Raw genomic sequence first — 16,824 nt, 5'->3', positions numbered from 1 at the left:
TATATATATATATATATATATATATATATATATATATCTTAGATGTGCCTTTTATATTATATGTGTGTAAATATGTGTGCCTTAATGCCAAGAGCTGCTGGACGAAATTTCGTTGTGCCTCGCATAATGACAATAAAGATTCTATTCTATTCTATTCTATTCTGTCTCCTCAAAATGGAATGTTATCTCTGAGATGTCAGGCTGTGGTTAGCTCACAGGCTAATGTTTTAGCTGTGGTTAGCTCACAGGCTAATGTTAGCTGTGGTTAGCTCACAGGCTAATGTTTTAGCTGTGGTTACCTCACAGGCTAATGTTAGCTGTGGTTAGCTCACAGGTTAATGTTTTAGCTGTGGTTAGCTCAGTAGAAAATGTTAGTTGTGGTTACATCAGTAGAAAATGTTAGCTGTGGTTAGCTCAGTAGAAAATGTTAGCTGTGGTTAGCTCAGTACAAAATGTTAGCTGTGGTTAGCTCACTAGAAAATGTTAGCTGTGGTTAGCTCACTAGCTAATGCTAGCTGTGGTAAACTCACTAGCTAATGTTAGCTGTGGTTAGCTCGCTAGAAAATGTTAGCTGTGGTTAGCTCACTAGCTAATGTTAGCTGTGGTTAGCTCACTAGAAAATGTTAGCTGTGGTTAGCTCACTAGCTAATGTTAGCTGTGGTTTGCTCACTAGAAACTGTTAGCTATGGTTAGCTCACTAGCTAATGTTAGCTGTGGTTAGCTCGCTGAGTAATATTAGCCACTGTTAGCTTGCTCAATTGTCTGACCTTTAAAAATGTTTCAAACATAGCACATGTTGTGAAAAATAACATTTAAATTAATTCTTATTACTAAAAAGTACACCTTTTAGTTAGTTAGTTAGTCTAACTACATTTTCTTTTTGAATTTACGGTTTGTGTAATTTCATCTCTCATCTTGTCACTCGTTGGTTTTGTGAGCTCCTGATAGGTTGTATACTTGTCTGTCCAGTAAAATATTTTAGGGGAAAAAAAATCTGCCTTTTATTTTGTTTATTCATTATTTAACTAATTAAACCAAATATAGTCTGTCTCATACATGATGCTAATGAAATAATGTACAAGAATATCTACATTTACTTTACTTATTAAGTAAATAATTGGCAGCTATCTATGATTTTTTTCAAATTTTTATCTGTTTTATCTGTTTATCTGTTTTTCTGTTTTTTTTTTTGTTTTTGTTTTTTTTTTCTATTACTTCCCTGCTGTACTTCTTTTAATGTCTGATATAAAGCACTTTGAATTGTCTTGTACATGAAATGTGCCATATAAATAAACCTGCCTTGCCTTAGTTCCATATCAGCCGACACAGTGGACACTCATGCATCATCTCATACCCTGACATTCATACTGTTACTGTCACTGCGCTGTTCTTCATAAACCTGATCTGCACTAGCATGTTTAGTGTAAATCAATTGCTTGTTATAGTTACCAGACTGTAATTAACCTTTTTTTTTTTTTTTTTTTTTTAAACAAAAAGGTTTTTTGCATATTACCTCCATGAAGTGAGTAGTGACTAGTATTAGAGTATGTTAAAATGTGAGTAAACATCAGATTAGCTGCGTTAAAATGTTTTTATTTCATAGTTTTCACACAGTATATCACTTTCTGATATTAAGTTTTAAATACATGTTTCTTTGCTTCTAAAATTATACACATGGCTTAAATCTGGCCCAAAACTGGCATGACATTTTGGTAAAGTTCTGTGTGGATGTAAATGGCCCAAAATAGGCACGCCAAAATCAAACCAGAAGGAAGCCAAAATTCACCCAAAAACTAACTGCGGACTTCCAAAATATAGCTATAATTGTTCCAGAAAAGCCCCAAATCTCCATAATCCAGCCAAAAAGCAGCCAAAACTGACCCAAAGAGAGGTCAAAATTCACCCAAAATTTGTGTTGATCATGTTTTTAAAATGAAGTGGGGTTTTCTTCTGGGTAGAAATTCCCGCTCTTTGCGCAGTGTTTTGGCTTTACAGAAATATGCCAAAACACAACCAAAACACATCCATATATGGAATAAGATGTTGCCGTTCTTTAGTCAATCTTCTGGTTTGCCATAAACATGCCATACCATCCTTATACTTGATCCCGCTCTTTGCCCAGTCTTTTGGTTAACCACACATATGCCAGAACTCAGTCATATACTGCTGGTGCCTCCAGATCTATTATGGATAACCTTAATCATACCACAGTTAAGCCTAAAGGTTTTCATAATGCCAAAAGAAAGCCAAAAATGCCAAATGTATGCCAGAATACTGCCAAAATATATGCTATCTGGGTGGTGTCCAGCTGAGTGGACATTTTTGTAACTCCATGAAAAATAGGTTCATTAAAAAAATTCAATCACATTGTTTTTTTTTTCTTGCCTAAAGAGGAATAAAAACACTCAGAAAAAAATCTTGACTAAGGTTCTCATAATTCACGCATGGAAGGGTTCAACTGCCAGAGGAATGACTCTATGTCTTTTTGTTTCCTCATTTGTGTGCATCGTGTGTGTGTGTGTGTGTGTGATCCCAGCTGTCATTCGGGCTTCAGCGGTCCTCAGTGCGACACCAAAGAGTACAACGTGCTCTATGTGGTGCCCGGCTCCGGTAAACTGCACTACGTCCTCATCGCCTCTATCATCGGAGCGCTCCAGGTGGTCATCATCTGTGTGGTGGTGCTCTGCATTACCAGGTGAGTCATCCTCATGCACACATGCACAAACACAAACACAGCCCACTAATGAGACTCCCAGCACCGCTTTTTTTTTTTTTCTTTTCCCCTCCATGTTGTGTATATTTGGAAGTCACATGGGGGTCTGTTGAGCTCCTGTGCCTGGAGGAAACAGATAAAAGGTCACCTTGCTTACACCTCAGAGAGAAATGGCTGTCACTATCCCTGTGGACACCCACCCACCCTGTGGACACCCACCCACCCACCTACCCACACAGATCTATGAAAACCAGCAGCAGGCAGCAGCATGTACAACATACATATACACTGAGTATCACTGTACACTAAAAAAAAAAAAACAACAACAGTAAAAAAAACAGTATTATTCCGGCAGCAGGGGTGCCGAAAAAATACTGTAAAATAACGGAAAATAACCATCTCATAAAAATACCATAATTTTCCTTAATTGAAATACAGTTTTTGCCCTAACTTTACATGAGATTTTGGATTTTTTTTTTTTTTTTACTTTTTAATGTTTAATAAAGAATATTTTCATGTATTAAAACAATCAAATTACCTATAAATATATATATATACATAATTTTCAATGAGACTAAGTTGTATAATCCACTGATAAAAACTGTATTTGGACAGTTTATTAGTGCTTATACATGTTATACATTCACAAATATACATTTATTCAACATGTTTGTTGTGAAACCTCCTGTAATTACACAAGATATTTGTCAATTAACAAATAAGTCTGGTTAAACTCACAGAACAAATACTTCTTTTACAGTTAATTGTCAGTCATTTTATCGCATTTTATTTTATTTTTTTTTTACAGTATTAAACTTTAAATTAACAGTTTAATCTCATAAATAGAAAAGAAATATTTGTGAAATTATGATACATTTGTAAATGTATTTTAACTGTATTTTTCTGTGAAAAACGAAAAAAAATTCTTTTAAAAAATTTAACTTTTTGGGTTATTCACTGTTAGTTTTTTCACATTATTTTACATTTGACTTGTAAAATCACAGTCTATTTTTTTCATTTCATTAATATTTTCCTGTATCTTAAAAATACAGGAAAAATCTGTCAAACACTGAAAATTCTGTTAAATTACAGATTTTTTTTACAGTGTAGCCAAGAATGCAAGCAAGGCACATGTTTGAGCAGGGGTTTTGTTTTCCTATTAACCCCCTCACACACACACACACACACACACACACACACACACACACACACACACACAGATATAAAGCCCCAAGCTCATGTGCCTCTGGCTGACCTAAGCAATTTATGACATTTAATAAAAGATTTTAAAAGAGTTTGGGCCGAGACAAAACTGCTCCTCTGAGTAAGGAGAAGGAGAGGGGGAGGGGGAGGGGCTGAGGGAGATGCACTAAACTCAGCTTCAGCATCATTTATGTGTCCTGCTTCACTGGTATCGTACAGATAACCAGGCTACGAAAACACTCTAAAACACAAGGGCTGGACACAAATGTTCTCAGGTGAAAAATGTTTGTATGAGTTGATATTAGTGATTATTTATATTATGTGAAAAGTCAAATATTATTTCTTTTGAAATGTGAGGATGTAAGGCAGGGGTGTCAAACTCATTTTGGTTCAGGGGCCATATTCAGCCCAATTTGATCTCAAGCGGACCAGACCAGTAAAATAATGACTTAATAACCTATAAATAATGACAAATCCAAGTTTTTCTTTTTGTTTTAGTACAAAAAAAGCCCCAATTAAATTATGAAAGTATTTACATTTTACAAAAAAGATGTGAATAACCTGAAAAAAATGAAATTTCATTTGAAAAATTGGTGCTATTTTAACAATATTATGCCTCGACTTATTATTTATACATGTACGTTACACACAATGTTACATAAACATTTGGTAACAGGCAGAATATTGTTAAAATTTTGGAATTTGAACTAAAATTTGAACAATTTCTACAATATTACATCTCTGACTATTAACACAACTACAGATCACAGTAGATCTGTAAATGCACAAAACATTTAACAGGCAGAACATTGTTAAAATTGCACATTTTGGCTTGTTCATCTTTGTTTTTATTTATGTATTTATTTGCATTTTATTGTGAAAGAATAGTTTTGTAAATGTAAATATTTTCACAGTGTAATGTTATTTTTTTCACTTAAATTTTTTCCACATAAAGAAAATTTGTCGTCATTATTTATGGGTTATTGTGTTGTTATTTTTACATACTCATTTACTGACAACAGTCTTTGTCAAGCAGTGGAGGGAGGCAATCTATGGAGCCCATGTTAAAACAGACAACTTTAAGATCATATCTTATCTTAAACTTGTCCAGATAAGATCATATGAGATCAGATATACTTTATTGATCCCCCAAGGGGGAAATTCAAATGTACAGCAACACAAGACAATAAACATCAAATATAACAGAAAAATAAAGAGAAGATATAAAAAAAGATAACAAATTCGTTAACTTTTGTTGAGTAATTTGTTAAAGTGACTGAATGACATAAATAGTAATAATAATAGTAAATAAAGTAATGAGTGTACACAGCAGAAATGGACATGTGCATTTATTCTATTATTATTAATCTTTATTTAACCAGGAAAAAATGACCCATTCAGATTAAAAATCTCTTTTGCAGAGTGTCGTGGCCAAGACGCATGTGCGTAACAATAAGCGTCCGTGTGAAACACAACAGTGGAACCAATGTTTAGCAGCAGAGAAATTAAGGAAACAAAGCTTTAATTCAGGAAGACAATCATATAGTTTTATTAATCAGTTTGAGCCGATTAATTGATTAGTCGTTTCAGCTCTAGACATGTATGTTCCATTAAATGCATTGTTAAAAATCGTCAACCATTTGTCAAAAGGCTAAAATTATACTGTAATCATTATCATTAGGGTTTTTCTCTATTGAATCTGCGAGAAATCCACACCCTGGTCCGATCCCAGTTCACCCCTTGGCCCCTCCCCCGTACCCCTACCCCTTAAAACACAGTTATAAGGGTCCAACCCTTCCAGACCTGTTACATCATCAGCAGTCATCGATGCCACTGTAAACAGATGCGACAACTTTATTTCCGACAGAATTCTCCATGTCGTCAACAGCTGGAACCGTCTGTGTTCCACGGGCTTTGGTCATCTATCAACTATAAACCGCAGAAATGCAATCTATAACACTTTGAAACAGCATTAAACAATTGATCAATTGATGAAGAAAATGCTTACATTTGTGTGTTTCTGCTGCACTGTTTTTGCTGTGTTTACCTCCATCTTGTTGATGATTCGAACTGAATTATGGGAAATTTCTCCTACTCCTCCGTTTGTGGTGTGGTCCCGAAGGCAAGGCAGATTTATTTGTATAGCACAATTCATACACAGGCAATTCACAGTGCTTTACAAAAATGGAAAAGAGACAGGTTAAAAATACACAATTACAATTAAAACATAATCAATAAAACATAGATAATAATCAATTAAAACAAAGTAAAAGGTCAGAGTGCAGATAGAACCCTTTCAGTTGTTCTATGCACAGTTGAACAGCTGTTTTCAGCCTGGACTGAAACATTATCTCAGTAGAAGTCTGTCTCACGTCATCAGGAAGACTGTTCTAGAGTTTAGCTGCATAGAACTGAAACACAGCTTCACCCTGTTTAGTCCTGACTCTGGGCACCAGCAGAAGACCAGTCCCTGAGGTTCTCAGTCCAGTCCCTGAGGTTCTCAGAGTCCCAGATGGTTCATATGGGACCAACATGTCACAGATGTACTTTGGTGGACAGACTTATAAACGAGCAGAGCTGTTTTAAAGTCTATTCTCTGAGCCACAGGAAGCCAGTGCACAGATCTGAGCACAGGACTAATACGGTCGTACTTCCTGGTTCTAGTCAGGACTCGAGCAGCAGCGTTCTGGATGGACTGCAGCTGTTTTACAGCTCGTTTAGAGAGTCCATGGATAAGTCTGTCTAAGTCTGGTTTAGACAGTAAACCTTTGATTCTGGCAATGTTTTTGAGATGGTCAAAGGCTGATGATGTAATTGATTTAATGTGTCTGTTAAAGTTTAGGTCTGAGTCCATTATTACCCCTAGATTTCTAACTTGGTTTTTAGCTTTTAGAGCAGGGGTCTCAAACTCAGATCCTCGAGGGCCGGTATCCTGCCTGTTTTGGATGTATCCCTCTTCCAACACACCTGATTCAAATGATAAGCCTATTATCAAGCTCTGCAGAAGCCTGATAACGACCGTCAGGTGTGCTGGAGGAGGGAAACAACTAAAACATGCAGGATACCGGCCCTCGAGGATCTGAGTTTGAGACCCCTGTTTTAGAGTAACAGATTCCAGATGACTTCTGACACTTTCTCTGGGTTTCTGTGGGCCAAAGACAATGACTTCAGTCTTGTCTGAGTTTAGTTGGAGAAAGTTGTTCTGCATCCACACAGTTATCTGTTGGAGGCAGCCACAGAGTGAGTCCACAGGCCCATGTTCACCTGCTGTCAGACAGATGTAAATCTGAATGTCGTCTGCAAAGTTATGGTAGGACACGTTATTACTGTGTATTAACTGGCCCAGGGGCAACATGTAAAGACTGAACAAAAGGGGTCCGAGGATGGACCCCAGGGGGACCCCACAGGTCACTGTCATTTGGTTTGACACACAGTTTCCGATTGGAACAAAATACCTCCTGTCCTCAAGGTAGGACTTGAACCATTTCATGGCAGGACCAGAGAGGCCTACCCAGTCCTCCATTTTGAGTACCAAACAGCCCTCCCCCTTAGCCCTTCCCCTCCGACTCATCGAGAATCGGGACACCCCTACCCCTTCACGTGAATGCGCAAAATATAAGGGTATGGTTAAGGGGGAGGGGCCAAGGGGTGAACTGGGATTGGGCCAAAGTCACATCTGCGTCAGAATAGTTGTATCAGTTTAATGAATGAATGAGCGACACAGAAACAAACACAGACCCCTGACTCAGTGTCCTCTGAGCCCCATCTCTGCTGGAGCCATACTACATGTGTTGTAGTGGTTGTTGATGTTTTTTTTTACAGTTTTCTTGGACTTTTCTGTGTTGTGTATTTATTCTAAATACTTGGCATTCACTTAAAGGACAAACAGGTGCGAGTGTAAAGGTTATCTCTGTGCTTTGCTTCCTGTGTATGACATTATGTCACATCTTGGTAAAGGTCTGCTCCAAAGGTTTCTCTGCAGGATACCGCGTGATTACCGCACAGTTCTATTTTTCTTGTTTTCAACCCATGCATTCGTGTATCTGTCAGTTCTGTGCATTTCTTATAACCTGTCTGGACTCCTAGATTTTCAACCATATGTTTTAGTCTTAACGTAAACAATACAAAAGCTGGGTTTTGTACCAGTTACTGCATAAACTGTGCTCATTATTATTCCACCTATATTTTTTTTTTACCACATTCTTTCTGTTGTACAATACACTTATTTGTACATGCAACACCTATTGCACTGTCTGTCCATTCCTCATGTATGACTCCTCCTGAGGTTTTTTTTTTTTTTTAATTAAAGTTTTTTTTTTTTCAGTGGGGGATTTTTCCTCACACAAGTGTGGATTGTAAACTGTACCGATGATGGAGCTCTTGGAGGTGACTCTGATTTGTTATACTGGGCTACATAAATAAAAATTTAATTGAATAAAAAAAAAAAAAAGTTAATTATTTACCTCTTAGTTGTAATGAAGTAGAAGCTGCAAAAAAATACTGGAAATACTGAAATAAAATGCAGATACCTCAAAAATGTAGATGAGTTAGTAACAAATATTACATGAAGAAAAGAGCAAGGAAACAGTAAAGCTGGAACAAATATCCATTTTTGATCTTTTGATCAGATGTAGAGCTGAAATGATTAATCGACTCAAATCGATAAAACACAATTTGCTTACAATTTTCCTGAATCAAAGCTTCATTTCTTTAATTATGCTGCCGCTAAACAGGGACAGAAAGGAGACAAACCCCTTCTCTGCTTCTAAACATTGGTTCCACTGTTGTGTTTCACATGGACGCTTATTGTGACGTACATGACGCCAGGATCAACACACAGTTGGGTGTTAGTTCCATGTTCCGTGTTCACATTTCCCTGTGGTCTCCATAAACTGTAAATGCTCTTCTTGGGTCTGAATTCTTCATTAATTCAACTCCACAGGTCCATCTTCAACCCTATTTTTGAAAAAGGTCATTTTGAGTGCTGGCCCTTTAAATGCAAATGCCCCCGCCTCCTCCAAGTTGTTAAATGAATGAATAAATAACATTTCTCAGTATAGATAAGATAAGATACATTATTGTCATTGTACAGAATGTAGAATGAAATTTAGGTACACTATCAGGATACCGACTCTGTTCTGCCTTTCAGTTTATTGTGTATTTTTCGTGGTGAACACTGCCATCTAGTGGCGTAAACATGCAACGGCGTTATGCTTAAGGAATTACAGGAAGGGCTTTGTTTTTCAAGCTCTCAGTTGCAGTAAGACGGTAAAGTTTTGTGTCTTCGGTGACACGTGTTGTGCTTCGACAGTCTGTAAGTGTTAAGTCATCTAACATGAAAGTTAAAGCATTAGACATGATATATGATAGTTTGTATGTTTCAGCGATGTTTTTGGTTAAGGGGACAGCCATTATACTTATCAGTGCTAGGCTACAATTAGCTTCGGTTGGTGTGTCTTATAGGCTGGAATTAATTGTCAACTTGGGGCATATGATTTAAAAAAAAATGTCATTGTTTACACACAGAGTGATGCTTTGTTTATTGAAACAAACATATCTTTGTTTTCATATTTTTAGTTTTACAAATTGTGGTTCAAGTAAAGACTATGAAAACCATCTTCAGTGTCCTGAGACGTTGCCACTTTGTTTAGCTCTCTGTCTAGCCCACAGGTCTCAAACATGCGGCCCGGGGGCCAAAACCAGCCTGCCAAAGGTTCCAATCTGGCCCGCGGGATGAATTTGCAAAGTGCAGAAGATATTAACAGTCAAGGGCATCGAACTCGAAAATAATAGCTTAATAACCTAGAAATAATGATTCCATATATTCTTCTTGGTTTATTGTGAAAAAATAATGACATCATGCCTATAAATAATGGCAACACCAGTTTTTTCTCTTTGATTTATTGCAAAGAACATTAAATTCTGATATCCTTTATTTTATTTATTTATTTATTTTTTTTTATGTGCTCAGCTGGCTGACAGGCAGCTGTCTGTACCAATAAGGCAGCAGCCGACACCAACTGTACTCCCAGTCATCATTGCCCATTTTTCTAACACCTTTGCTTGTGTATCCTCTTTTATTTGGACATTTTACCAGGGAGTATCTCACACTACTTTTTTTTTTTTTTCTCCTATTTGTCTTGTCCAGCATTCTAACAGCAGAATGGTAGTCTGGTTCCTTTTGGTGCTGAACAAATTTGCTTTACCAAGGGTAACTTCATAAAGTATATGAAGCGCCCTTTGATATTCTACTGTGTTTATTATGAGTTTTGTTGAACCACATTTCGATGCAGGACCTGACATGGGGGGTGGGGGTGGGGGGGTAGAAGAAAGGGAGAAAACAAGAGAGAAGAAGGTGGCGAAGACCCTGATATCCTTTAATAATAAAACGTTAATAACCTGAACAATTATGAGCAACCTGAAATATCTAAAGAAAAATAAGTGCAATTTTAACAATATTCTGCCTGTTTTGTGTCTTGCTAGATCTGACCTGTAATGCACATGTATAAATCATAAGTTGAGGTATAATATGGATCAAATTTTTCTTATTATTTCTTCTTATTTTTCTTCAGAACATTTCATTTTTTTCAGGTTCACATCTTTTTTTGTTTTGGATAGTTTGTAAAATGTAAATGTTTTCCTAATTTAATGTTATTTTTTTCTTATAAAAAATTTGGAGTTGTCATTATTTATAGGCTATTATGATATTTGACCGGTCCGGCCCACTGGAGGTCAAATTGGGCTGAATGTGGCCCCTGAAAGAAAATGAGTTCAACACAACTGGTCTAGCCTGTGTAGAGCCTCATAGCTAAGGGCAGAAGAGACTCATAAATAGTAATAGTAATAAATAGTAATAATAACTATAAACTATAAAATATATAATAAAAACAAAATATCTATCACTCACATATCAACATTACGTTCCTACCCTCACCTATGGTCATGAGCTTTGGGTCAAGGACAAGATCCCAGATACAAGCGGTCGAAATGAGTTTCCTCCGCAGGGTGGCTGGGCGCACCCTTAGGGATAGGGGGAGGAGCTCAGTCACCAGGGAGGAGCTTGGAGTAGAGCCGCTGCTCCTCCGCGTCAAGAGGGGCCAGCTGAGGTGGCTCGGGCATCTGTTTGGGATGCCTCCTGGACGCCTCCCTGGGGAGGTGTTCCGGGCATGTCCCACCGGGAGGAGACCTCGGGGAAGACCCAGGACACGTTGGAGAGACTATGTCTCTCGGCTGGCCTGGGAACGCCTCGGGGTCCCCCCAGAAGAGCTGGAGGAGGAGTCTGAGGAGAGGGAAGTCTGGGCATCCCTGCTTAGACTGTTGCCCCCGCGACCCGGCCCCAGATAAGAGGAAGAAAATGGATGGATGGATGGATGGATGGACATATCAACATCCATACATTCATTCCCTCACACATCCACCTCAGTACATCACACACACAGTAGCTGCAGCTCGAATCAAACGTGTTGACTATTAAAAGTGTTGTCATCCTTTTAAAAACAGTTTTTTTATTGTTCATGTGTCCTACAGTCGAACTAACCCCTCCCTGTCTGTTCTCTTTCCTCTCGTTTCTTTCCAGAAAGTGCCCACGGACCAACAGAATCAACAGGCAAAAACAGAACAACGTCCACTTCAGTTCCGAGAACACCATGCGCGCCTCCACTCGACTGATCTGAGCCCGCCGGTGGACAGAACCCCACCCCCCCACCCCCCCCTTCAGCGCTGTGGTGTTAGATGTTCCCCCCCTCGTAGGCCGACCCCTCCCTTCTTACCCAAATTTAGGATGTGCTTCCCTTCTTCAGTCCTCGCCCCCGTCTCCCGATATGAACATTAGGAATGGCTTAGGCAGGACGGGCGGTGGCACAGCGAACACGGCGCCGCTGAACCCGGTGACGTCAGACCCTGGGTCGAGTTGTCATCAGCTGCGTCCGATGTCAACCCCCCCCACCCCACCCCCCAACCCCCCCCCTTTCCAGTTGCTGACGTGTCCTTACATCTTGTCACTTCTGCCTAGGGGTTTTTTCTGACAAACTGAACCATGAAGTGTTGGCGTGGAGGATCCTGAATGTGTGTGTGTGTGCGTGTGTGTGCGTGCGTGTGTGTGCGTGTGTGTGTGTGTCTTAGATGTGTGAGCTTTGGTAGAGGCAGGCTAGCCGGTGTCTGTCGATTGTAGATGAGGGATAAAAAGCAAAACTAGTGCAAAGCAGGGTATCGGGCTTTAACAGAGGTGTGTGTTGTTTGGTGGGGGTGGGGGTGGGGTGGGGGAAGGGGGGGGTGGGTGGGTGGGTAGTTGGGGGTGGGTTTTGGGTCTACACGTGATGCCTTGCACCTTGTGTTATAGGAGACTTTTGACAGAGGGCACAATGTTACTCTAGAGCTCTCTGTTCGGTTGTGACGATGACGTCAGATACTGTATCTTGGGTTCTATTTCCAATAGTTATTACTACGTTGTCTTGATGGGGTCATTTTTCTGTAAATGTAAATAAATAATTTATATCACGAAATGTAACATGGTGTTGTCTATCTTTGTGTGTTGTTTTGAAACAACAAGGTAATGATGTCTTTATGCTTTCCCATTTTAAGACACAATACTGCTGTCTGTAGATGACATTAGATTACATTCAATTAGATTAGATAGATAAGATTACATTTTCTTAGATTAGATTACAATAGATTAGATAGATTGGATTAGATAGATTATATTAAATTAGATTAGCTAGATAAAATTACATTTTCTTGGATTATATAGATTACATTACATAGATTAGATTAGATAGAAGAGATTACACAGATTAGATAGATTGGATTAGGTAGATGAGATTAGATAAAAATTTCTTAGAATAGATAGATTAGATTTGACAAATTTGATTAAATTAGATTAGATAGATTAGATTAAATTTTATTAAATTAGATTAGATAAAATAAGATTAGACTGGATTAGATAGATTAGATTAAATTAGATTACATTAGATAGATTGGATTAAATAGATTAAATTAGATTAGATAAAATACATTAGATTACATTAGATAGATTGGATTAAATAAATTAAATTACATTAGATATATTAGATTTTATTACATTAGATAGATTGGATTAAATATATTAGATTTGCTAAATTTGGTTAAATTAGATTAGATAGATTATAGTAAATTTTATTTGATTAGATAGATTGGATTAGAAAGATTATATTTGATTACATTAGATAGAATGGATTAAATAGATTAAATTAATTAGATCTATTAAATTAAATTAGATAAAATACATTAGATTACATTAGAGGGGTTGGATTAAATAAATTAGATTACATTAGATAGATTATATTAGATTAGATTACATTAGATAGATTGGATTAAATAGATTAGATCTGATAAATTTGGTTAAATTAGATCGATTATAGTAAATGTAATAGATTGGATTAGATAGATTAGATTTGATTAAATTATATTACATAAAATAGATTGGATTAAATAGATTAAATTAGGTTGGATATATTAAATTTGATTAGATGAAATAAATTAGATTAGATTAGATTAGATTAGATTAGATAGAACTCTTCTGATCTCTTGGGCAGAGCCCTCAGAAAATTTAGGTTCTAGCACAACCATGAATGTTCACATGTAACACATATAAGAAGAATTACAGGACAAAAAGGAAAAGAAAAGAGTACTAATAAGTATTAAAACAGAAGTGAAAACAGGCAATTGCATGTTAAAAGTACTAGTAGTAATAAAGTAGTAATAATAATAAATAAATAATGATCTTAAAATATTATGACCTATATTTAATAACAGAAATAATAATAATAATAATAGGCCCTCTGCTGGCTTTGCTTGGCTTGGGCCTAATAAAGTAATCATAGTAATAGTGGTCATAATGATAAATAACACTGGTCTATAAATAAAAAGCTTCCAGAATAAAAGAAGTGGAATTTTACCAAATTTGTGCCACTGAAGACAAATCAGTCCAAAGTGCTGGTTGGTTGTAGTTTCACAGATACAGTCTGGGGCCAAAATGTGAAATTCTGAGAATTAATGGAAGAATGGATTTAACTCCAAAGGAATATTAGTGTCAGATCTACCAGATCTACTTTAAAACACCGTCTGTACTTGACAATACATGGACTGGACAGGTTCTACCAGGGGAACATTTATACATCTACTGGATAAATGGACACAAACCAACATATATGTGGAAGAACACACCATCATATATATGAAAACATGAACTAAACAGAACTTTGGTCATTTATTTTCTGATTTATCGTATTAAAGTATGTCAGATTTAATGTCTGAAGCAGATATTTTTTAAGAAACTGTAGAGCAGTGAAAGTAAGTAATATGTAATATGAGAATAGGTAATCTCATTTTGTAATAATAATAATATGAAGAAATAAGGAAAACAAATTAACAGCTCCAAACATTGCATACATTGTTCTCTCTAATAACATGATGGCTGTTTCAGAAATGAGAGTCTACTCAGAACATCAGTCAAAGGGTTAAAGAACTTGTCGTAGCTGAAACTAATTATACAAATAACTGCAACAATTATCTGATGGAAGGATCTCAACTATGTGTGTCAAATCCATGTGGGGATGGTGAGTTGTGTACATATATAAAACTTCAGCCTTTAAAGGAGTCATATTTAGCTTTTTTTTTTTAATGGAATTCTTCCTTTTCCAACATTTCCCTGTAAATGCTCTGCATGGGTCTGAATTCATCATTAATTCAACTCCACAGGTCCAGCTTCAACCCTATTTCTGAGTAATGACACCAGAAAGGTGGTTTGGAGCGCTGGCCCTTTAAATGCACCGGAGACACTTCAGCCCCCCCCCTCCAGGTAGTTGACCGTGCCAGAGCCCTATAGAAGGTCTGCATATGACGTCATCTCTAGCGGAAGTCACCGCGGTTCCGCCCACTGAGTGGCAGAAAGAGGGAGATGAGTGACAGCGTTGGCTTCAGTACTGTCTAAACTGAAGAACAATATTGAATAAAAAATGGGGCAGAGCTGTTGTGGAGGTTTGAAAAGTAGTCGGAGCTATCGTTTTACAGAAACCGAAAGACAAAGAAAAGAGAAGGAGATGGATCCACAAATCCAGGAAACCAAACCTAGATCTGTGGATCCTGTTTGGTGTCAGCTAACATTAATTTATGCTGAATTTTTGGGTCAAATCAGACCTGAAATGACGTATTGTTTTGGCTAACGTTACTTCCTACTATATAATGCACATTTCGGCCCCGCCCCGTGTCCGGTGTCCGTCCCATCGATGTCCAATTGATGTTGCAAATACGGGACATGGGAGGGCGTTTGGGTGCAATGCCACGGTTGTACCACAGGAGGGTGCTATCGTACAAGGAACCACAGGTACAATGTCGCTAGTCTTAGTAAAATTCTTGGTTTCATGATCAGATCTTTCATGGTTTTTGTCTTCATTTTGTGATTCTGAACCTTGTGCTCCTACATGATTAGTAAACTAACTGAAACTGAGGCTAACCCAGTTTTTCAAATACAGGGGAACTGCAGAATAAAGCTAAGACGGAGTATTAGGACCACAGAAGAAAATAAAAACACTTGTCACTACAAGAATAAAGTCATAAAATATCGATATAAAACCTGTAATTTTATGAGAATAAAGTCATAGTTATAAAAAAACCCTCATAATTTAACAAAAATGTAATTTGTTTATGAGATTAAAGTCGTCATATTCTGACAATAAAGCTATAAAATTACAAGAATAACGTCGTAATTTATAAACAGGTGGGAAAAATATCATAATTTCCCAGAATCCAGTGGTGCCCTGCTGGTCCACAGCAGTAGTATCTGTGTTGGATAAAGTACTGGATCTGAACTAGACTCAGTAAATCTCCTCAGTCCCAGTAGATCATGCATATATTCACTGGGGTCAGTCCACACTCTGCTGGAAATGACCTTTGGATCAGCTGGTTCTGGGCCCTAGTTTTGGACCCTTTGGATCAGCTGGTTCTGGGCCCTAGTTTTGGACCCTTTGGATCAGCTGGTTCTGGACCCTAGTTTTGGACCCTTTGGATCAGCTGGTTCTGGGCCCTAGTTTTGGACCCTTTGGATCAGCTGGTTCTGGACCCTAGTTTTGGACCCTTTGGATCAGCTGGTTCTGGACCCTAGTTTTGGACCCTTAACTCCATCAAAGTAAAAACACTTCCTACACACCTTGAAAAGCTTGATGTCCTTTCTTCAAAATACAGGTGCAACAACCAAGATAGCAAATATTTTGGCAGTATTATGGCATACATTTGGCATTTTTGGCTTTCTTTTGGCATTATGAAAACCTTTAGGCTTAACTGTGGTATGATTAAGGTTATCCATAATAGATCTGGAGGCACCAGCAGTATATGACTGAGTTCTGGCATATGTGTGGTTAACCAAAAGACTGGGTAAAGAGCGGGATCAAGTACAGGGATGGTGTGGCATGTTTATGGTAAGCCAGAAGATTGACTACAGAGCGGCAACATCTTATTCCATATATGGATGTGTTTTGGTTGTGTTTTGGCATATTTCTGTAAAGCCAAAACACTGCGCAAAGAGCGGGAATTTCTACCCAGAAGAAAACCCCACTTCATTTTAAAGCATGATCAACACAAATTTTGGGTGAATTTTGGCCTCTCTTTGGGTCAGTTTTGGCTGCTTTTTGGCTGGATTATGGGGATTTGGGGCTTTTCTGGGACAATTATAGCTATATTTTGGAAGTCCGCAATTAGCTTTGGGTGAATTTTGGCTTCCTTCTGGTTTGATTTTGCCTTGCCTATTTTGGGCCATTTAGGGCCCATACATCTACCCAGAACTTTACCAAAATGGCATGCCAGTTTTGGGCCAGATTTAAGACATAATTGATGGTGAGCATACTGGAGGAGGCGGAGCTGGAAGAGCATTTTATTTG

The 16,824-nt window shown here is 37.7% G+C and overlaps 1 protein-coding gene across 4 annotated transcripts in view; it reads left to right on the top strand.

Moving 5' to 3' along the window:
• The window catches only part of tmeff2a (transmembrane protein with EGF-like and two follistatin-like domains 2a), a 362,422-nt gene extending 350,328 nt beyond the window's left edge, over positions 1–12,094 (top strand). For all 4 annotated transcript variants that reach the window (XM_030125350.1, XM_030125352.1, XM_030125351.1 and 1 more), the window contains 2 exons: positions 2,537–2,695; positions 11,493–12,094. In XM_030125350.1, the coding sequence (XP_029981210.1) occupies positions 2,537–2,695; positions 11,493–11,589 (256 nt within the window). In that variant the 3' untranslated portion in view covers positions 11,590–12,094. The remainder of the gene's footprint in view (positions 1–2,536; positions 2,696–11,492) is intronic.
• Positions 12,095–16,824: the final 4,730 nt, after the last annotated feature.

This window comes from Sphaeramia orbicularis, chromosome 21 (assembly GCF_902148855.1).
Source record: "Sphaeramia orbicularis chromosome 21, fSphaOr1.1, whole genome shotgun sequence".
Lineage (NCBI taxonomy): Eukaryota > Metazoa > Chordata > Actinopteri > Kurtiformes > Apogonidae > Sphaeramia > Sphaeramia orbicularis.
This window is presented reverse-complemented; position numbering and strand designations above follow the sequence as displayed.